Source organism: Drosophila subobscura, chromosome O (assembly GCF_008121235.1).
Source record: "Drosophila subobscura isolate 14011-0131.10 chromosome O, UCBerk_Dsub_1.0, whole genome shotgun sequence".
In the NCBI taxonomy this organism is placed as follows: Eukaryota; Metazoa; Arthropoda; class Insecta; order Diptera; family Drosophilidae; genus Drosophila; species Drosophila subobscura.
Genome location: NC_048533.1, coordinates 28,633,217 through 28,655,656, shown reverse-complemented (window position 1 = coordinate 28,655,656; position 22,440 = coordinate 28,633,217). Strand labels below are relative to the sequence as shown.

General features: G+C 36.1%; 6 protein-coding genes across 7 annotated transcripts; 5 read left to right on the top strand and 1 right to left on the bottom strand.

Moving 5' to 3' along the window:
• Positions 1–445: 445 nt before the first annotated feature.
• LOC117898865 (molybdopterin synthase sulfur carrier subunit) lies at positions 446–824 on the top strand. The gene has a single exon (XM_034808543.1). The coding sequence runs from the start codon at positions 540–542 to the stop codon at positions 801–803; it is 264 nt and encodes an 87-aa protein (XP_034664434.1). The 5' UTR covers positions 446–539; the 3' UTR covers positions 804–824.
• On the top strand, positions 779–2,249 carry LOC117898862 (molybdopterin synthase catalytic subunit). 2 transcript variants are annotated; one of them, XM_034808541.1, is made up of 5 exons: positions 779–942; positions 1,005–1,308; positions 1,407–1,697; positions 1,769–2,025; positions 2,099–2,249. In XM_034808541.1, the coding sequence occupies exons 1-5, from the start codon at positions 814–816 to the stop codon at positions 2,204–2,206; spliced, it is 1,089 nt and encodes a 362-aa protein (XP_034664432.1). In that variant the 5' UTR covers positions 779–813; the 3' UTR covers positions 2,207–2,249. The 2 variants fall into 2 exon arrangements, with proteins under 2 accessions (XP_034664432.1, XP_034664431.1); XM_034808540.1 differs by having other exon boundaries at positions 2,093–2,249.
• Positions 2,250–2,996: 747 nt separating this feature from the next.
• LOC117898864 (plasminogen activator inhibitor 1 RNA-binding protein) lies at positions 2,997–4,570 on the bottom strand. Its single transcript, XM_034808542.1, has 2 exons — positions 4,023–4,570; positions 2,997–3,621 (listed from the first exon to the last, which is right to left on the bottom strand). The coding sequence occupies exons 1-2, from the start codon at positions 4,453–4,455 to the stop codon at positions 3,044–3,046; spliced, it is 1,011 nt and encodes a 336-aa protein (XP_034664433.1). The 5' UTR covers positions 4,456–4,570; the 3' UTR covers positions 2,997–3,043.
• A 1,226-nt stretch (positions 4,571–5,796) lies between these two features.
• Positions 5,797–11,885, top strand: LOC117898858. Its single transcript, XM_034808535.1, has 2 exons — positions 5,797–5,930; positions 8,304–11,885. Exon 2 carries the CDS (start codon positions 8,424–8,426, stop codon positions 11,790–11,792), a length of 3,369 nt encoding a protein of 1,122 aa, XP_034664426.1. The 5' UTR covers positions 5,797–5,930; positions 8,304–8,423; the 3' UTR covers positions 11,793–11,885.
• On the top strand, positions 5,806–17,248 carry LOC117898860 (tubulin polyglutamylase TTLL5). The gene is made up of 5 exons (XM_034808537.1): positions 5,806–5,930; positions 13,421–13,466; positions 14,121–14,903; positions 14,972–15,185; positions 15,259–17,248. Exons 2-5 carry the CDS (start codon positions 13,429–13,431, stop codon positions 17,011–17,013), a joined length of 2,790 nt encoding a protein of 929 aa, XP_034664428.1. The 5' UTR covers positions 5,806–5,930; positions 13,421–13,428; the 3' UTR covers positions 17,014–17,248.
• Positions 17,249–18,022: 774 nt separating this feature from the next.
• Positions 18,023–22,252, top strand: LOC117897938 (endothelin-converting enzyme homolog). The gene is given in 12 exon segments (XM_034807029.1): positions 18,023–18,185; positions 18,259–18,616; positions 19,572–19,968; positions 20,021–20,313; positions 20,381–20,548; positions 20,647–20,730; positions 20,842–21,117; positions 21,174–21,430; positions 21,490–21,545; positions 21,604–21,988; positions 22,140–22,214; positions 22,216–22,252. Coding segments are annotated over 11 exon segments (2,253 nt in total). The 5' UTR covers positions 18,023–18,185; positions 18,259–18,376; the 3' UTR covers positions 22,238–22,252.
• Positions 22,253–22,440: the final 188 nt, after the last annotated feature.

The following is a 22,440-nucleotide window of genomic DNA, read 5'->3' as shown; positions in this document are numbered from 1 at the left end:
TCGCGTTAACTCAATAACTCAGAAACTAGAAATAAAAAAAATATTATTTGGCAATGAATTGGTTGGTTGTTTCTGATGCAGTAGAGAGATGTTTTGGGTTGGTTCCCTTTTTTAAAAGGAGCGTTTTTCCTCACGCCACTAAAACATTATATATCTCACAGTTCTACCCATAACAAAAAAACTGCCATACATTATCTATTATTGCATTTAGCCAAATTTAACGCTTTTTTTAACCCAAATCATTTGTTTTGAGTTTAATTTTCTTGGGCAAAGACAGATAAAATCTTTTAGTCTGAGACCTTAAATGTTTAGTGCAAAATATACCAGAAAGTATTTAATCATAAACGGTCACGTTGAACATTGTAGCCCCCCCTACCAAAATAGTTTCTGTTTTTGTCAACAGTAACTTTTCAGTAACTTTTTATAATATTCAACACAAAACTGAAGTACCTGGTCAATGCGGACTCATCTCTGCGACCAACCAATTTCGCTGTAGCGATTAAATAACAAAAAAAAAAATAGTTTCTGTTTTTGTCGACATGAGTATATCTGTTGATGTGCACGTGCTGTTTTTTGCCAAGTGCCGTGAATTAGCTAAAACTACTCGCTCAACATATACAGTCCCATCTGATATTAAAGCATATGATTTGTTGGAGCAAATTGTTTTAAGATTTGGGCTCACGAACATACGACAGAACTTAATCATAGCTCTTAACGAATCATACATCGAAGACTTGAATGAGAGTTTGGTTTTGAAGGACGGTGACGAAATAGCTGTGATACCGCCGTTAAGTGGAGGCTAAGCAATTCAACATGAACCACATTAAATTGATTGACGGCCCACTCGACGTCACTTATGCAATAACATTGATAGGTGATCCGAGTTGCGGAGCATCTTCTGTTTTTATAGGAACCACACGTGATAGTTTTGAAGGAAAAAAAGTAAGATTTGTAACTGAATGTCTTCTTTACGCATGTCGCTTATGGTAATCTTAAATTTGCAGGTAGTATCATTGACATATGAAGCATACGAAAATATGGCACTTAAAGAAATGGATAAAATCTGCACAGACCTCCGTGCAACTTGGCCCGAGTTGAAACACATTTTAATACATCACCGATTAGGCACAGTTCCAGAAAACGAAGCAAGCGTCATTATAGCTGCTTCAGCCCCGCATCGTTCCGCAGCATTGAACTCAGTAACGCTGGCCATAGACCAACTAAAATCCCGTGTACCCATATGGAAAAAAGAGATATACGAGGGCGACGAAGCTGAATGGAAAGAAAATTCAGAGTCGATCAGGCCTAGTAAGAAATAAAATAATAATACCCTATTCCAGATTATAAATACAATGTACATATGCATATACTATTAAAGAATAATTGTGTTCTTGTGTAATTTACAGAGAAATCATCCTTAAATAGTTTCAATTATTCTGCTTGTGAGTGTGTGGTCGACGAGTCGAACGTTGTACCTCGAAATTTAGTACAAATTAGAGCTAATGACAGCGAGCTAATCAAACGTTTAGAATGTTTTTTTAAAAGAAAGCGATCGGAAATAAATTTGCACAATGTAATGGACTTTAAGCAGTCCAACTTAATGTCTAACATTGATTCCGGCACAGAAGTAAACGTTTCTTGCGCTAGAACTCAAAGTACTGTTTCAAAACAAGAACAGTCGAATTGTCATTTGAAAGGTTAGTATTGGCTGGCCAATTTTCTTGTATTTTCTTCTGTATTTACATATATTATAATAAATTTATCGTAGTGCGGCGTGTTTCAAATCGCTGTGGACCACAACAGATGCAGCTCCGGCCCAAATACAAACTCGAACTTAATAGGCTAATGGCATCGCATGTTTCCACTACTGAAATGGGGAAATCATTACACAATTCGCGTTTACATGTTATTGAAACCTACATGGGCTTGACTGCCAATGACAATGAAAATATTATTAATCGTATTAAAAACGTCGAGGACAGAATTTTACTGTTGGAGTCCATCTCGCCAGAATACCAGCATTTTGTAAGTAACATCATAGTCCTAAAACCATTTTGCTGCCTGCTGATCGAGTTTATTTCATTGCTTTAAGACTCAGTTCGAGCAGTCGTGTATGGATCAATCGGACCAAAAAAGAACAAAAAAAACCTACTCCGCCAACGAACTGCGTGCATATATCAATGTCAAAAAAAAGGAATGTCCTTAAAACTTAAAAATAAACATGGATACAATTTATTAATGCACATCTTTACTCCCCTATTATGGTTATTTACAAGAAGATATTCTACTAATTACGAATACGTTTTAATTTTCACGATGGGTGCGTCAAAGAATTTCTTGATGATTTTATAGTCTTAATCGAGCCAACTGAAATTTGAAGCTAGCAGCACCAGCAATGGTAATTGATCTATTGCAGTGCCAGTAGTAAATGATTATGATTACCACTTTCGCCATTTCAGCAATTCGGGGTAATACCTGGGAAAGCGTTCCTAATATAATGGCTATATATGTACATATATATTTAAAGGAATCAATATGTTTCCAGTTCTCTCGGCAGTACTCCAAAAACGGTGCAGGCACTTTCAAGTTCTTTAGCCCGTTGTATTCAGGAAATGGCAAAGATAAAGACATATGTACATACATACAATCATATGTTAAACAGCATATTAATAAAATTAATAATAAACAAAAAAAGGTCGCAAGATAATATTTTTAATTTTTAGTGTTTGTATATTTTTTTTCAAAAAAAATAAACCAAAAATAAACTCGTGTATAAATTGTAATAAAAAATATAACAAGTTTTTTTTCTTAGATAAATCAACTAGATTTCTTTCAAAATGTTTAACTATTTTCAATAGTTGATTTAAATGAAAAAGGAATACAAATATTTGGTTAGAACTAAGGAATAAAAATAAGCGTGGCTGAATGTCGGGTGTAAAACTTCAAAGATCTAGCCTGAAGGTTATTCATTAACCGGAGATTCCCAATGGTTTTTCTTTTGGGTCATTTTTAAAGATTTCTCTTTCAGGTTTTTTTTTTCATTTTATGACAGATTAGGAAATTGAATTTCATCGTCAACTTTTAAAGGTTTTGGACCAGGACGACGTTTTTCTCCAAATTTATTTGGTCCAAACCGTTCGTTAACAGAAGAGGATACAGGTCGAGAGGCTCCGCGTTGTTGGCCACGGAATTCCTTGCGGAACCCCATTTTTCGTGCATCATTAAAATTATATTGAATATCGACAACGTGCTGAAGACGTCCTACACGTTGAGGATACATCGATGGGTCGTATTCAAAATTATCTTCACTGTTTATTTCCTTTTTTTTGCTTAAAACAGTCATGTTTTTCCATTCAGAGTTATCAGCCCCTTCCCCAGCTTTGCGCAAATTAAAGTTAGGCTTGACACGTTTGTCCCTTAAAGCCTTCCATTCATCAAGAGTCATTTGCTTTGACTCGTCCTCCTCCGGAGTGGTCACAGGGTCAGCCAATTGTTCATTGCCCGAGTCTTCTTTGTCTTCAAGCAGTGGCAAGTCGCCCGATTTATTATCCGCAATGTCCTGTCTTGGAGAGCCCCAATTATGAGCGCCAGCACCATCGCGCTTGTCCACTGACTTTACACCTATAACAAAATATGTAAAGATTACTTTTATTAAATTATAATTACATAATCCTACTGTTTGAAGCAGAACGGCATATAATTTCTGACATTATATTTAAAGTATACATATGCTCTTGCGTTTGAACTTAGAAAATACAATAAATGCATTAACTGTGGGGTTTCCACTCTTTTAAAACTTAATACCATTTTTGGAAATATAATTGTTGGCAAAAAAGAAATTGAAATAAGAGACGAGTGCAAAATACTCAAGCATGACTCGAGCTGAAATTAATATACATACATATGTATGTTTGTATATGTATGTAATGTTTAACTATTCTATATGTCTCCATGCACATGTGTAACTTCATGCAAATAAGCTAAATTTATTTAATACATAAAAATTAAAGATTTGCATTTACCGGTTTTATCGGATCCCGACTGACGATCGAATTCACGCTTTCCATATTTTTCTCCGGTGCGGAAGCGTTGTGGTCCCCTGTTTTCACGATCCTTCAATTGGCGCTGGGGAACATCGCTGCCAAACTCAGCTCCACAAATATTATTTTCATTTGAACGAATGTGTACATTGCTTCTGGCAATACTTGGTCCTTTATTTTCATTTGCTGGAACATTTCCTACGATTCCTTTAATGATTTTTTCTTTTTTACCAATAGCTGTATTCTTTCCAGTCATTGGCTTATTTTCCTTTTCCGAATTATTTGTACCGCCTTTTTTTAAACCTTTTTGTTTCTTGTTACCAATGTCGGGATTAATTTTTAAGGAGAGCGCTGATGCGACTTCCTCTTCATACGAAGATAATAATTCATAACGATTATATCCTGTGTTGTCCATTTTCCAAAGAGATTTCTAAATTTCAGGCTTCTCCAATGATGGCAATGATATTTTACGATTTTAATTTGTACTATTCCTTCTACAGGGATATTCACAGAAATTCACTAAGGCCAAATTAAAAATACTTTCGATATTTCAAAATTAGTATTTAAATGAGGGCTTCAAAATAGTTATCGTTCCAATTCAATAGAATAGTCCTGCATCCATATATATACTACATACATATACGAAATTAGTGGTACTCCTGCAATGACCACAATGAAAAATGCCGACGATTATACATGTTAGCCGACCAATCGTTCCGCGATGTCCACAGCTGTTTTTTTTGAAAATAATAGACTCTTCAGACTGGGAGCTCTTGCTATCGGTTTTGGAACATACGCAATAAATCAGAAAAGGAGTTCAAAAAGGCAGAAGTTCGTCTTGAGAACAGCTGATGAAAGTAACACAAATCACAAAATAGATCGAAGACTCTAACAGAAAGAAACTTAATTTGTTTATCTACGGGTGAGCAAAATGAAGTGGGAGTTTTAAAATAAAAGAACAACCTGAGCATGAAGTTTGGCTGCCAGACTTGAACAACTTTTTACAAACAATCCTTTATAAATACACATTTTTAACAATTTAACTAGATATATTTTGTAGTATTAAAATAATATGGACGATTTTCAAGCATTTTCTTGTGAAAATTTTGACGAGTTTTAAGCAACACATCATGTTTGTTTCCTCCTTTTCGAACTCTCGAAAACCATCTGTGTTCATCTCCCATATGTCGAGCAAAGTCTGTATAACCTCAGGTGATCTATTTTATATCAGAATTGATTTAAACTATTTGTTTTAAATATTAAATGCATTTATTTATCTTTTTCCCTGCTCAGACAAATTTTTGCAGGCACATTTATATCCTGCGATGATAGGCAGGAAAGTGCAAAAATGGGACATGAATCAGCGAGTAAGACCAGGTATGAACAGCCTATTACTGTCATGATACAATTTTAATTTTTATCTGTTTGTACATATTAACATACTTGTTTATAAATATGTACATACGAATACTAAACAGTTTACCTGTAGAGCATGTACTAAAGATCAAATGTAAATAAATTTGTCTCGAAGCTATCGTGTTTGTGTATCGATGTGACTGAACAGTTAAACTTTCATCTTTTGCAGGAATGCCCTCATCGTTGTGCATGTTATTGTGAAATTTATCGTTTTTAGCTCATCTCTTAGAACTAGACAATTATTTGGAATTTCTGTAGTCAAATGTGACAATTGTTTTTTTTTGATGCGCTGCCATCGAAATTTGCTGTTCATGTTTGGAAGCAATAAATTTTAGTAAATCCACATTTTGTTCATCATTGCAAAGAAAACGGGTACTCTTCAATTTACCCGTTCACATAACATAAATAATATCAACGAAGGCAAGGCAGTGTTTGCCCTGAGAATATCTTATCATAGTACAAACTCATCAGCCGGTAAGTTTGAAATGAATATAATTATAGAAAAAGTATTTTAGTCTAAAATTTAACGTGCATATACAAAATGTAGAAGTTGGAATTTACCTCTCCACGTTTTCTACATGTCCAGAGATAAACAAAAATCAATATGTGTTTCGAGGATGTGTTTTCAAACTTGATTATTCTTGTATTGACAGCTTTATTGTGTTTTATTCAGGTGGTACAAAATAACATTTTTCAAATGGACGGTGGACGGTGTTTGGGGTTTGTTTTATTTTTCCGGTTGCCATGCTTCTGGTTTCAATGCATTTGATGAACCAATATTAGTGGTGTTTGTATGTTTACAAAAATTACTGTTCATATTTGTTCATCGAAGGTTGTCCGTCTAATATGTTGTACGCATTTGCATAAACGCGTGTGTGCATATGCATAAGCTTAAAGTTTTTCCCACTCATAAATGTTACTTCTATAAGTGAGTGTTTATCCCACCGATCGCTGCTATGGCAGCTACATGCATGTGTACATACACATGTGTAACATTGGCTTTATCCTTCCGATGCTATATGTATGTACATATGAGTGTTCATACCTAGCAGGCCAATATAGAACCTATGTATGTACATATGTATGTGTATATCTACATATGTATGTATTTGCATACATAATGTATGCAATAGTAAAAACATTAATTACACGTGCAGGCAAATACATATCGGTTTCCTATGGTGATAAAGAATAAAACCACACAGTGGGCAAGAAAACAAAAGCCACGAAGGACCCCCTACTTGGCGACACGAAGAACATGGTATGATTCATTATTCTGACGTTTTGTTAAAGATAAAAAAAACATTTAAACGGTTTTTTATCACGTCACACATTTAAATATTCTATAGTTATAGTCTAGGTGCAACTCCAGGAATTCAAAATGTCCTATTAATATGTGCAAAGTAGCCTTTTTTCTTGGAATCTTCCTTATGAGGGTTTACACGATACGCAGAAAAGGTCAGAATAACTCGAATTTCTGTCACAAAAAGACTATGCTTATCCCTCTCCGGTAGGAGAGGCATAGTAGTGCCTTGCCTGACCATGTCCCTGTGTCCGGGGACCCGTATTAGGAAGAGGAGTTGGACTCCTCCTCTTCCTTGTCTCGACAACTTATACAGAAGTCGATATGGCGAACTGACATTCAAGAGACGTCTCTGCCAATCTGCCAGTGTCCCGTGATGAGGCTCGGGTGACGGCGGAGCACTGTTTCTGCTAAGCCTATACAGCTCTATTACGCGATCCTACAGGTGATGGTTTGCTGCCATCGTCTGTCTGCCCTTTTGCTTGAAAATCTCGTGTGCATCGCTACTTGCTCCATCTCCAGCGTTGCTGTAGTAGTTCTAGTTTTCTTCGCCGTCTTGAAGATAAATTGATGCTCGTCGTTGACTAGGGAACATCGTTGTTATCAGCAGAGATCAACACAACGTTTGTTGTGTTGTTGCATGTGTAACGGAGAGACAGATAGAGATTGCAAACGAGGGATAAACTGCCTTTCCAGATGCAGTCTCTCGAGCAAAGCCAAAGCATGTGACCGTTGGGCAGCCGATGGTCGGCTTAAAACAGAGACAGACAGTAAATGATCTTTTTTGCGGACTCTCAGTATGCTTTTTTTTCTACTAGAAAATAATCAAAGCTACAGAAGCATAAAACCGTAATCAGAACGTGTTGATATATCGGAAGGTAATTCTAGTATTAATAGAAACTAAGAAAATGTAAAGCTAATACAGGCCAGTTCTTGTTTGAAGTGTATCACAGAGATGCGCTAATCCACAAAAAGTGCCATACATTTCGCTCGGTGGCCAGTATGACCAAAGTGGGCAAGTGCATGCTCTATGGTTACACTGTTTTATGTTTGTTTACAACATAAAATATGTTAAAAATTCAAATTTCTCCGTTCGAGATGGGAGAATACCTTTGATGGAATTTTGAGTAACTTGGCTTCTAAATTTTCTATCGATCGACAAACTGGGATGATTTCTTATCGTTTCCATACGAATATAATCCCGGATTTGGTCGACAGAAAATCTAGCGTATCTGAGCTGGGCTCTAGTTAATTTTATTCCAAGTTTTTGTTGTATCCAAAACGAAATATTCACTGGCATTATTACTATTTTTTATTCGCCTTTTGTGATTGTTATTTGGCTACTTCATAACCTAATATAATTAACAAAAATCTTTTGAGAGGCGATTATGGTGAGATGGACGGTACGAGATATTTTTTTTATCAAAATGTTGATCCTAAAAAAATTTGTATGGACCAAATGAAGTATTAATATATAGAAGTTTAAGATTGGTTGTTTATTGTTTAAATTTGATATAAAAGTATTTTTTCCTTCAATTTTATAGCATCTCAATAACTGAAATCTAAACTGAGGTTAATATCAATAGATACAAATAAAAAAAAAATTGAATATACTTTCAAAATAGCTGTGAGCCATATGCAGAATATCACCTTGCAAACTCAAGATGAGTAGCAATAACATACGAACCCCAAAACCCATCGATGGGGCACAATTTCTGGAGATGTTGTCAACCATATCATTGGAAGAAGTCTTGATTTTTGAGTTTCGGCGAAAAACCACTGACAAATGGGAAATCATGGTAGTGTGTCCGGACCCGTCGAAGAAGATGTATCGTTGCAATGTTTGCAACGTTGTTCAATACGGAGACAAGAATTTATTTGGTCATTTGTGTGGAAAAAAGCACAACTTACTCATGATCAGCATAAAACAACTTCAAATGCGCAACAGAAACACTACTCCGCTGAATTCAGACTCTTCGAAATCACTGAAGGCAGCAAACGTCGTCGTAAATAACAAATTCAGTGCTAAGAGTTCACCTGGTGCAAACAATAAATATATGAATCAAACTAATGTCACTAAGACTACTACTAGTCCAAAAATGGCAAACTCGCAATTAAAACCTCAATCTGTAAAAAACAAACTGCCAGGTCCAAAAGGGGAAGTAATGAAAAACACGACCAGTGGATCTAAAAAGTGTACAAACGCCAGGGGTATTCAGTGCGAGAGTGAACTCCGTTCGGATTCGTCCAATGAATTAAAATCTAAGACAAGTCTAATTAACAATGACAACAAGAAAAAAATAATTAAGTCGGGAACAATTGTAGATTCTTCGAAAGAAATTGCAACAGAGAGCACTCCCCCGGCTTCTTTAAAATCGACAATAATTTGCGATATGTCGAAACATGATATCGAGAAGGAAAGCTCCGCACCCAAGTCCGTGTCCAAATCAATTTCTGAAAAAATGCCACCATCACAAACGATTGCTCAAGTAGAACCCTGTCCAGAACCTACAAAAATGGTGCAGAATATGAAATCAAGTCAAGTGGAGGTGTCCCAAAATATTGTGAACATACCAAGCATTGTTAAAAATCCGCTAGCAACGAAAATTTCATGTGTTCCGCTTGCAAAACTGCTTGGATCCGCCCAGTCCAAGGAGAGAGAGAAAAGTAACAGCGATGTCATTATTATAAACGAGGAGGAACTCAATCGGAATAAAGAAGAAAAATTACACAAAAGTATAAGCCATGTTCAGAACACAAACGAATCCTATTCGAATGTTGATAGAATTGCCAACAAAAAAGTTGTCGATAAGATTAATGAAGTAGTGCCGGTTATAGATATAGCTTCTCGCTTTAAGGAGTCAAAGACATCATCATCAGGGTCGAGACCTTTTACCTTTGAATCTAAGAAAAATCCTGATAAAATTGTGGGACTTGTAGGCGTCGAATACGTTATAAAAATAGTAAGAAACATAAGCGATAAGAATGCCAGATACCAATGCAGTTTCTGTGAGATCACCTCTAACGAGGCTGCGATGCATACCCACTTACTTGGATACAATCACCGTCTCAAATATTTTGAGAAGCATTTTCCTACAGCAATGCGACAGTACCGACAATATGTCTCGGAAGTTCCAGAAAGTGATGTATGCAAAGTAATGATTCCCATTTTAGATAAACTGGCAATGGCGGTTGAGAAGCACCATGGTCGGGAATCAGCCTTCCTTTGCTATGAAAGCTTTTTTAAAACAAATCGTGCAGACGTAGTCGAAAGAGTTTATAATAAACGGCATTTCTCCGAACAAAATGGACCGACGTTTACGCATGTTGTGGATTCAAAAGATGTTGAAAAACTGTTGGAAAATGCTCGAAATAAAAGCAACCAGATATTAAATGTTGGAAACTCGAATGCCACTTTATGTGAATCTCGAAATATAAATGTATCTCAGACTGCAAACTATGCAACGAATGCCTATTTTAACTACCCGCAGTTTGCTGAAGCACCTTTTACAGAGACCGTTGATGATGAAACACACAAAAGATTGGTTGAAAAGTTTTTAAGAGGTACCAGGAAATCTTTGGGCTCATCAAAACCGAAATCCCGAAATCTGAAACGAACTCGATCGAGATCGAGATCTCATTCATCTGATCGATGGAAGAAAGTGCCTAGCCCAGAATTGAAAAGGCAATACAATACCGAACGCAGATCGTTATCTCTATCCCCGTTAAGAGATGGTGATATTTGGCAGGCGTATCGACACATGGTTGATCAAAAAGTGCGTGAGTTGAATGTATCTTTTGAGGTGTACAAGTCTGATCCAGAACAGCATCCTCTTTATCAAGAAGAGTGGCAATCCTTCTGGAAGCGACGCAAAGATGAGCTTATACTGTTGGGTATTAACCATCGGTCTTATAATTTTCAAAATGAATGGATTATTTTCTTTAACGCGCGTCTCGAAGAATTGTACAATCGCGACATGGAGAATATTAAGCTAAAATGTCGGGAAAGGCTGTGTTTGCCAATGACCAATGACAAGTTAATGAATTCAAACTATCACGTTCATGCACCTGAGAAAATGAATATGAATATAGAGACAATGGGAGCATCTAGGAGCTCTCTGGACAATCTTACTGACGATGACACTACAAAGATTATTCACGTCCTTCGTCTTTTAACTGCACTTGAGGAATTTTTGGGAAGTTTGGGACCTTCAATCACGGAAATGCTAACCAAAGCATTGCAGACGCAGAAGACTGACCCAGATAATGTCCAGAATATATTGCTTACATCAGAGAACTGTGCCAAATTAGAAACTGCAAAAGAGAAATTTAAAGGAATATTAATTTCCAAAATATATGATCCTGTCAAGGAACGGGCGATTAAAAAAGCTATAATTGACACCGAAGCACTACTTAAAAACGTAGATAAGAATAACTCTAACTCACTGCATGAAATAACTGAAAAAAAAGATAATCAAATGGGTTGCAAAGATCAAATTAATGTTCAAGCGCCCATTGACAAGAGAGAACTAGCAGCAAAGCTGGCCTCTTCATTGATCTCTCAAGGCAAAACATCGATAAACAGGGATGAGCTTCAAAAAATTCTGCATGTTTATTCTCTTATTGAGAAAAAGAAACGACAGGATGAACTCGAGGTTTTGGATACTGGCCGAATAGAAAATACAGCGCAACCACTTCTACCAGATAATTCGATTTATAACTCATGTCATGATGACAATGAGCTGACACGAAACTCCATTCAAAATTGTAATACAGGGCACGATGGGAACAGTATGTATACTGGTGGTAACTCTTTTGCAAATGCTGCTCACTTGAATAATACAAACTCTAACCCTCCTAACCCAACGAACGAAATTTCGTTTCGACACGGATTTGATCTGGATGGATATCAGTATAATCGGTTTGACAGCGCTGCATTAACGAGGAATCAGAGCAGCACCATACAAAACAGTATGAATTGCTCTTCCTTCTTCCCAAGGAATCAGAATCAGAGGAATAACAGACAGTTTTGAAACGAGAGCAATTAACAAGCAAATTGAAATTTGTCTAAACGAAGACGGTATTAATGTGTACATTTTGGAAGTACTCCTTCAGCTAGTTAATAATAAAACACATGTAGATATGTAATGTAAATACAAATATGTTATGTAATATGTAATGTTAAAAAACATGATTTTTAACTATGCGGCATTGGCATAATATAAATAATAAAAAATTTATAAAATAGTACCAGTTGTTATGCTTATTTTCTTTCTGTTCAAAAAAGCTGGATCGGGATAGAAAACGTGGTAAGATGCGTCACTATTTTAATAACCGGTACTCACTCAGTCAGTATATATGTACATACATACATATATGTATGTAAGTATGTATGTGACCTTATGATATTTGTCGAATTTGACAATTTACATATTTTTTCTACTTCTGTCATTTATATACATATATGTATATGTACAAACATAATTTCTCACACCAACAAGCCGTTTTTGCTCGATCTCCTTCACCAAATGGCGCACACTGCACGAGGCAGAGAGTGCAAGCAAAGAGAATGAGCAAGGAGGTGCCGTGATTCAGGTGGTGCATTTGTAGTTTGAGAAATGAATTTCTTAACTCTGGCTATAATAATGATCCGATCTGATAAACATTCTGAAATCTCATAGAAAAGGAACGGAATGGTTTTCTAGATCGAGTTAGAACGGGAAGTTCGTGTGAGCATTCAGAGAGTGATAGATGTAGCAATATAAAAACGTTTGCTGGAAAGTGGAAACAGATAAAATATTTTAAAATTTAAATAAAAAAGGTCATTATGTGGAAAAAGAACAAACTCCTACCGTTATGTATAATGGAAATCCATTACTGAGCCCTGATCAAGTTGTGCTGGTAAACGCACCCAAGCCCTTGGTTAGCCTGACCCATAATGATTCACAGGCTATCTCGCGTAGATATTTGCGGTTGTATGGCGTACAGCAATTGCATAGGTGTCAGCCTGGAACACAATCGCCGGAAAATTAAACGTTCTGAGAGATTATGCCCTTGTTGTGAGAATCCGTCGGTCAAGAATTGTATACCTTCACTTGGGTTCGATAGTCACTACAGAGAAAAAAAAAATTGATTCAAAGTTCGTTTCAAAACAAAAATCGAACAATTCGAGCTGAAATGTGCAGTTGATCACAATGGCATTATTAAAAGTCGTATTCAGGTACATTTAAAATGAATAATGTGAGATCAACAATAAATACCTTATGTGAAAAGAATGCAGTGTGAGGTAAAGTTGAGTTCAATGAAATAGTAGTGCCGCACTTCAAATTGAACAAGTGATACCTTTTTGAGTCGACTAGAATAAGTTAACGTTAAGTTTCCATTCCAATTTCTTACTTTTCATGACGTGACGATTACACATTAAATCTGCTGTTTAATGAAATATTAGTGTTTGGAGTAAATATAAACGAGGAGAAACGTTGTGAGTCGCGTTTTAACGAGTCACTACACAAACAGCCCAATGAGGGTGTATCGAGTCTCACAACGTTCCTCCTAGCTTAAATTGAAAAGGTATACTTGTAATATTTTTATTTATATTTTTCGTTCCTCCTCGCCCAAATTGAAAAGGTAAATTTGTAATATTTGTATTTATATTTTTCAGAATTCACAATGCCTTCTTCACTATGTGAAACGGTTACAAACTCCGTGTAAGTTGTAAATCAATCTAAATACCTTCTAACTCAGGCGGCTCTAAGTTATGTTTGCGTGGTTAAACAAAACGGTTTGTTTTCGCTTTTAGGTGCTGCCGCTTTCGTATTTTTATCTATCGATCTGTTTCATTTTCTTATTTTACTCCTAAAACCCAATTCAACAAAAAATGTAGTATCTTACTTTTATCAGAGTTTTTAAGTCTACTTCATAGCTGCATTTATCAGCTTTACAAAATGGCAAAGCTAATTAAAGCCAGTTATAAGATTTTGAAGTTGCGAGATAAAAATAAAGAAGAATTGAACGTTTTTAAATTCTTATAAAAAGTGAAGACATACAAAATCTGGTTGCAACGAAGTTTACCATTCTGTAAAGCTGATAAATATGCTTGGATTGAAAATACAAAATAAGCATACAATTTGTAGTTTTAGCCTACCGCTGTCATCTGTTCTCGCATGTTCTTTGGTATAACACGAAATTTTTATTTAAGCGATTTTACTTACTTATGACTTCATCAGTAAGCTAACATACGATCAACAGATCTGCAAAAGTGTCTAAAACTTCGGACTCCGAAGCCAGCCAGAATTATTATTACAAAATTGCCCCTAGCTTTGAATAAAATTATGTTTCCCTTTTATTATATGTTATTGTAGAGACAGTTTAGAATTTCCAAAACATGATGATTGGATTACAAGTGGAAAAATGGGCTCACGGGATGCAGTCCTGGTGTTTCGAACAAATATACTCAATCCAAAAACGAGAAAGAATTTATCGGAAAGCTACTCCTCGCCAGTGTTGCCAGAGAGCAGTTCGAATGTGGAGTCTACCAATGTTTCCCGAAAAGGTGAACATGACATGAGTTCCTTATCACTACCATCTTGCAGTAACGAAGCCTTGAATGGTTCAAAACAGCGAAAGATCTATGTATCATTTAGAAACTCAGTCCATATTAAGCAAACCGAAAACTCGGACTTTCAAAACACTGCAAAAAAGATAAATAAGCAATATTCTTCAAGCGATGCGTCTATGTCAAGCGAAGGAGAGGAACCTACGCGAAATATACAAAATAAATTTCGGGCACTAAAAAATATTCCGAATGACATAAACTCGAACTTAGCAGAAGATGCAACAAAGGAAAGTGGCTACGATTCCGCAACACCTGCCAAATCAATAACAAACATCAGCGCAAGTGAGGAAGATGAATGTGCTACCGAGGACGACGAAGAATGTGGGATTGTTATGCCGGCATACAAACTGAAAATCACGTATAAGTTTATTCAAACGGAAACAAAATTGCTCAGAAAGATATTTGACGTGCATGGCCTTAGAGAAGTTGAGGGTGATAGTAATTTCAATTTACTTTGGACTGGGGTTCACATGAAATTGGATATCCTGAGAAATTTAGCGCCGTATCAAAGAGTCAACCATTTCCCTAGGTAATTCCATAAAAAAATTAGCAACAGATCATAGAATATTTAAAACAAATATAATTTTTCTTACGCAGATCCTACGAGTTAACCCGGAAAGATAGGCTCTATAAAAATATCGAGCGCATGCAACATCTTCGTGGAATGAAACATTTTGACATTGTGCCACAATCCTTTATTCTTCCGTTGGAAGCACGAGACTTAATTATAGCGCATAATAAACACCGAGGCCCATGGATAGTAAAACCAGCAGCATCAAGTAGAGGCAGAGGAATCTTTATTGTAAACTCGGTAAATTTAATATATTGGCTCAGTGCTTACCACACACGCTTATCGTATTTATTTGATTTATATCTGTTTTCAGCCAGATCAAATTCCTCAGGATGAACAAGTGCTTGTATCCAAGTATATTGTTGATCCGCTTTGTATTGATGGCCACAAGTGTGATTTACGAGTGTATGTTTTAGTTACATCTTTTGATCCTCTTATTATTTACCTTTACAAAGAGGGCATAGTAAGATTAGCCACAGTCAGATACGATAGACACGCTGATAATCTATGGAATCCGTGTATGCATCTTTGCAATTACAGCATCAATAAATACCATTCGGACTATATAAGATCGTCAGATGCCCAAGATGAGGATGTCGGCCATAAGTGGACGTTATCGGCTCTCTTGAGGCACCTCAAAATGCAGGGCTGTGATACTCATCAGCTAATGCTGAATATAGAAGATTTAATAATAAAAGCTATTCTTGCCTGTGCTCAAACAATTATTTCAGCATGCAGAATGTTCGTTCCCAATGGAAATAACTGTTTTGAACTATATGGATTTGATATTCTAATCGACAATTCACTAAAGCCTTGGTTACTAGAAGTGAATCTTTCGCCATCAATGGGGGTAGATAGTCCCTTGGATACAAAAGTAAAGGCATGCCTAATTGCTGATTTATTGACTTGCGTTGGCATCCCAGCATATAGTCCAGAGATGAGATCCCATTATGACAGCAAATGGTCGCGATTCCGCAGTTCTAGTTGTCAAAGGAGTATTAATGTTCCCAGTGGCCAACATAAAATCAAAAAGAATAAGAAAAAAGGATCAGTTAGCACTGATCAACTCACTGGTGAAGAACAGCGCATATTACGAAATGCTCGCTTACAATATTCCCGTCGAGGAGGATTTGAACGCATATTTCCTACAGATGACTCAATGCAGCGGTATGGTAACTTTTTAGATTCTACAAATGGTATTCCGATCTCTACACCAAACGTACAAGGTCAGACATTCCAAACATTAATTATGCAGCATAACTATAACCAAATGCTTCACTCAAACTTATACTGCCATGATACGAGTGATATTATAGATGATAATTTAGAAAAAAGTCGTATTAAACAATACGAACGAGCTTTGGAGACTGGTTCTGAAATTCCATTTGTAAAGAAGCCTGCAGTAGAGAAATCCGAAGAGGAAGGTAGAAGGCAACGAAAGCTGATGCTTAAAAAAATTGGTAATGGGTCGGAGCTAACGCAGTTTCAAGCGCGGCAAACTTTCAGCTTGTACCTGGAATATGTTTTAAGACGTCTAACCCAAGATCCCAAAGACAATCATGAAAAAATTGTACTGAAATTTTTAAACAAGTTTGGAGGATCTGTGAAACCGCCAGTGTTATTTAGAAATACTCAGAGCATAAAAGTTATAAGCAAAGCACGTTCAGCAATGGTAGCTAAGCTTCTTGGAGACTTTCTGGAAAATTATAAAAGAGACACAGAAGCATATGTGGACTCGTTTGATCATTTTGGAATGATCCCATCTAGTGCTTATAATCAATTTTTAACGCACGCTCAAGAGTCCGATTTAGAAGCAATCCTCACTCTCCATACCAATGTTACTGGAATTATGCCATTTCTGTATAATCGCTGTGGGCTATCAGTGCCACCTACTCCACCCATTCCGTCCGGCTTGCATGGTTTTTTGAGAGCTCTTCCGTCGATGGTATCATCTTCTGGTATAGCTAGAGAAGTTAGCAAATATGATGGATATTTCAGAAATATTGATAAGGATTATGAAAATGTACAAGAAATATCTATAAGGCCCAAGAGTTCAAGGAGATTTTGAATATGTTTTGGTTCAATCTACTTATTAATAATGATGGATATGGTGGTAAGCCAGTCGAATTATTGTGGTATTCAAATTATAAAATTAAGGAAACTTTTAAACTAAATTAATTACAAATCACAAAGATCAAAAATCATATTTACCTCTTTGCTTAATCCATACTTTGTACGCCAAAGATATAAGAAATCAACAGTTCAAAAATAAATGCGCAACGCACCAATTTATTCTTGACTTACACTATTAACTTATGAATTGGGTTTATCCGGTCAAGGCTTACCTTGAAGTTGGCCTCCGCTTCCACCGGAGTGCTTACTAAGCTCCTCTGCACAGAATGTACTGGCTTCTACGGACCCTGTGGCCGGTCTTGGCTCGTTTCCATTCGCTGCACTACAGTTCGTCTTAACTTGTACATACTTATGAATAGATATGCATGTATTGACAAACGAATGGACTGCAGGCGGCCAGTGGGAATTTACTTGCGCCATTTCCTGGCGGTGCCACACACAGCTGAAGTGAACAAGTGAAATTTTAGGAAAGGCGAGGAACTAGGGGCCATTATGTGTTTCTGTAATACATACCGGTGCGCTTTTGACAGCCTCTGTGCCGGTCAGGGATGACCAGATGATGATGGTCCTGGTCAAACTTATCATGATCCTGAAGTACTTCTAAAAATATAAACTTACCAGAAGGCTTATTAACATTAAGAGATGCTTTTTGCGCACAGAATGAAGCAAATATTGGAGTAAATATGCGAGTGTATACATACATACATACCTACATATACATACATACATATGTACATATATGTAGATACAAAGGTACAACTTTTTTATATTTTTTAAATTCTTATCTCTTTTTCTATCTATTCAAATTTCTTTTAATGTAAAATTTTTTTGATACATAAATAAATGCATGTAAAAGTGGCATATTGAATTAAGCTTTTTACATCCCGGAAAGCTGCTCGTGAAAGCTTTTAAGAATATACTCATTTGTTGTCAGTGCTTGTTACCTCTGCTCGGCATAGAAGAAAACACATTTCCTGGATAAATTGTAAATAATTTCCAATCGCCTAAGTAATCTTATTCTGAACTATATACATATGCACCCGAACTATTTGAGGAAGTGTCGTAAACATGTTTGTATATATGTAAATATATGGAACCCGATGCATGGTGAGAAATTGACCAGTATTGATTATTTCACAGTAAACATGAAATTATACGCATTTTTAAAAATGATTTGCAGCATCAACCTTTAAAATCCCGTACATTGCAAAAGCTATACAAATTTATTTATATGCATACCAATGCATAGGAGGAAATAAAATACGAAGCGATACATTTTTTTGCCGCAAATCTAAACCATGACAGCTGATTCTAGCGCACGTAATGTATTTCGAAAGAATGGTGTTGCCAGCTTGGGGAGTACTCACGGTCGAAATCTTATTACAACGGCAAATCCATCCGGTGGAAGTAGCGCATCCCTACTCCAAAAACAATTATCTTTTAAAACACCCGTTGGTTCGAAACAAGTCTGCAAATCCGATGAAATTGAAATAGTTGATAGCTCCAACATCGAAAACTTTAATGCGGGATATAATAAGGTACATATTCTAAGTTAATTGTTTTACAAAATACGAAAGTAACAATAAACAATAAATAAATAGGCAAAATAACTAGCTACTTTAGGTTTAGCAGTTTCTCAGCACCCCTACCTAACATTTGAAAATTATATCAATCAACTTACTTAAATCAGACACTATCTTGTCGCCTTGTACCACAGGGTAGCCATCTTAATGCCTCGAAATGCAAAATTAATAACATTTCATCGCTTTAGTCCCTTGTTGGCGCCTTACATCCTCTGCGGTAGTTATTTTGAGAGAATTACATTGGACTAAACTCCAAGTTAAAGTTTTCTGAACCGATTTCTACAATGGTAAATACAGCCATGGCCTGCTTGAATTTGATGACTTCTATATAACGAAGACTCTCTATATCACGCTTGTTCGTTCGATTTTGGAATACAGCTCATGTGTATGCAAGTGCCAATTTGCAGTAGTACATTGCTTTTAATAAATATTCCATCCTTAGGGGACGTAGTTAGAAACTTTATTCCTTTGCCCCTAATAATTATTATATTATAAAAGCATACCTTTCCCGTAGTTAGTTTGATGTATATTTATTTTTTGTTAGTTTAGCATTTTTATCGATTTTAGTTGTCTTTAGTTCTAATTCCTCGAATATTATCTATCTATTTTTCCTGCATGTCCGCGACCGGTTCAGTTACACGAGTCGCGCGTCATGCGGCAGCGCCCCTCGGGTGGGAGGAGTGCTGCGTTTCTGCCGCGTTTCCCAAGTAACAGGCTTCGGCTTGGTGTAGAATGGGCATACTATGATATAGTCATCCGATTATGATCCAATTTCAAAATTCGAAGCAATTTCAACGAAGGACAGGGTTATAATAACTTTAAAACCTATTGAACTGTTAGAAATTATAACTAGTCCATATAATAAACAATCAAATGATTTTTAACTGAAATAAACTTAATTTTATTTTAGAACAGCATTATTGGATGGATATGCTGTGCTCCATGTATATGGTTTCGAACCTCTGCGGCTGTTCATAAAATGGCCATAACATCTGCAACCTTATTAGTGACTACTTTGCTTGTAGCGTCACCCATATTATTTTTGATCAGTACGGCACCGTCCCCCTTACCCCGAGACTGCTATATGGAAGGCGACCGTTGCTCATCACCCGTCTCAGCACCACCCGAATGCATGGATGTAATTTGTGAATCAGTAGCTTCCAGTATTCAAGCCAGACTTAATTGGAACAAGGACCCTTGCACAGAATTTAAGAAGTTTAGTTGCTGGCGGAATACTCGAAACAAAAATATAACAAACCTTATTGAAATGGGAAACTCTCAAAAAAGTGTTGATACTCAAATGCTGTGTAAGAATGGATCTCAATGCTAAATACATTTTTGTTAATCTTTTTGCTACAGTTTTATTTCAGAATAAATCGATGGACGGCAGTTTTAAGATATTACATAATTTATTTGAGAGCTGTTTACAACAGACCACCAACTCAACAGTAATGCATCGCGTATTTGATACTTTGGGCGGATATCAACCAGTTGGCTCAACAGGTCCTACAAGTATTGCACCTTTGATAGCTAACATTTATGAACTCGGTCCAAGCCCATTAGTTGATTTATATTATGATCTAAGCTATGGAAGAAGACCTCATATTCTTCTTATAATCAGCGGTCCAAGCACATCGTCAACTATCCTAGAGGTGCTTATGTTTATTTGAAGCTGAAGTATTTTATTAGCTTTATTAACTATCTGAACTATATTTTTAGCACAAAATTCGTTGGATCAGCCCAAAAGCACCCCCAAGCCGTATTCGCCAAGGACTCCCAAAACTTTTATCCGATTTGATTGACAATTTTCTCCCACATTTTGTATCTTATGATCAAAGAATATCAGAAAAAGAAACAATTTTTGAATTTGTGAAGGATCTTAACAAGGTAAGTTTTAAACACAAGTAAATCTACCAACGTTTTCTTATAGAAAAAAATCTATTTAATTGATTTTTAAAACGATTACCCTTTGAATTGTATTCTAGATGCAAGTTGAATATTCTCGACGAGGATTTTGGGATAGTTCTGTGCTGTATAATATATCCATCCTGCAGGATATGTATCCAGTTGTAAGTATTATAAATATTTTTTTTATTTATTTCCCCATGGTGCCCCACACATATATTTATTTACATTTCAATATATTTTGTATTAAAAACTAATTTTGTATGTCTTTTTAGCTAAATTGGACACTATTAATTCCACAAAACTGGAGTGGACCCATAGTTGTCAGAAATGGTGATTATCTCAAAGCTTTACAACACTTTCTTACAAAATATCCGACCAGAGTAGCACATAATTCATTGCTTTTGCTAAGTGCGATAGAAATATTGCCAAGGGATTACCCAAGTCCTGAAGTGTGTACTCGGTCCACCATGTGGGCTTTACCTGAATTAGCATCAGCTTTATACATAGCGCAACATTCGTCTGACGATTTAAAGGACACTACAAAACGGGTAATTATTATGGTACCTACAGATTTGAACTGAATTCAATTCTTAAATACTTTCAGGCGGAAATAATATTTAAATCATTGAAAGCCCATTTAAAAAGAGCGCCTTCTTTAAAAGGAGCTGCTCTTGTAAAGTTATCCGCGTTAAAAATACAATCACAGACGTGGGAAGGATTTTCAAATGTTACCGACTTAGTAAAGTCGTTAGAAAGCTTGAATATAAATTCCGAATGTTGGTTTCAAAATATTTTAGAGATTTATAAAAAAAACAAACTAGTTCCCAATGAAATTAATATGCGTACAGGATCACATGATGCGTAGGTTCAACGTACTGTAAAATGTAAATGCAAAACTATTTCATAAATATTTCTTACAGATGGGCATATCCTATTGTATCAACTATATTTTACGATACACTAAGCCATTCAATCGGTATGTGTATTGGAATGTATAAACTGGATTCCCATAACATGTTTGTACATTTTTGCAGTGGTTCCCCTTTCAGTCATCCTCATACCGTATTTTAATGCAGCGCTGCCGCCCTATCTTCATTATGCATCTGTTGGCGTTTCCATAGCCAAGGAAATTTTGCGCTCTATAACAAAATCATTTGATGAAAAGGCAATGCGTTGCGTTCCACATTCTGTAAATATTTTTTCGAATTATAGTCGAATGGACATTTTGATACATTCAGGAGGAATGCAGATATCATACCACTCAATGCTTTCATTGACTGGTCCTATCAAAGGAATGGCGCGACTACCTGGTCTAAGCTTGACCCCAACACAAATCTTCTTTTTAGTTTCCGGTCAGGAACTATGTGCTGAATCTAATTACTTGGGAATCGATATAAACGCTCCAGAGTTCGATAATATGTAAGTTCAATATATGTATGCTTGAGTGGGGGGACTATATCCACATCGGATTTACAAATACTTTCAAGATGTATTTAGTACTACAGCAGTAGCTTTTCAGTCACAGAAGCGTTCCTCCTCATTTTAATTGTATCTAATTATTTTTTTTCAGATTGGGATGGCTCGTAGCTCAAGGGGGAAGTGCGACTGAAGTTTTCAAGTGCCCATCTGGATCAATGATTAATATACAAAACATGCAATGTGCTTTAAATATAATTTGAGTACCATTTATACCATCGGTATAGAGTTAAAAACGTTATTTTTAGTGAATCAACTGTAATAGTGATATAATGCTTTGATTCTTTATTTGAGATATTTTAATATTTAAGAGATACTTCATAAAACTGTTGTCATGTTTCAGAAATAAAATCGTGTTTTCTCTTACTTATGTATACCCTATACGCAAAGAGTAT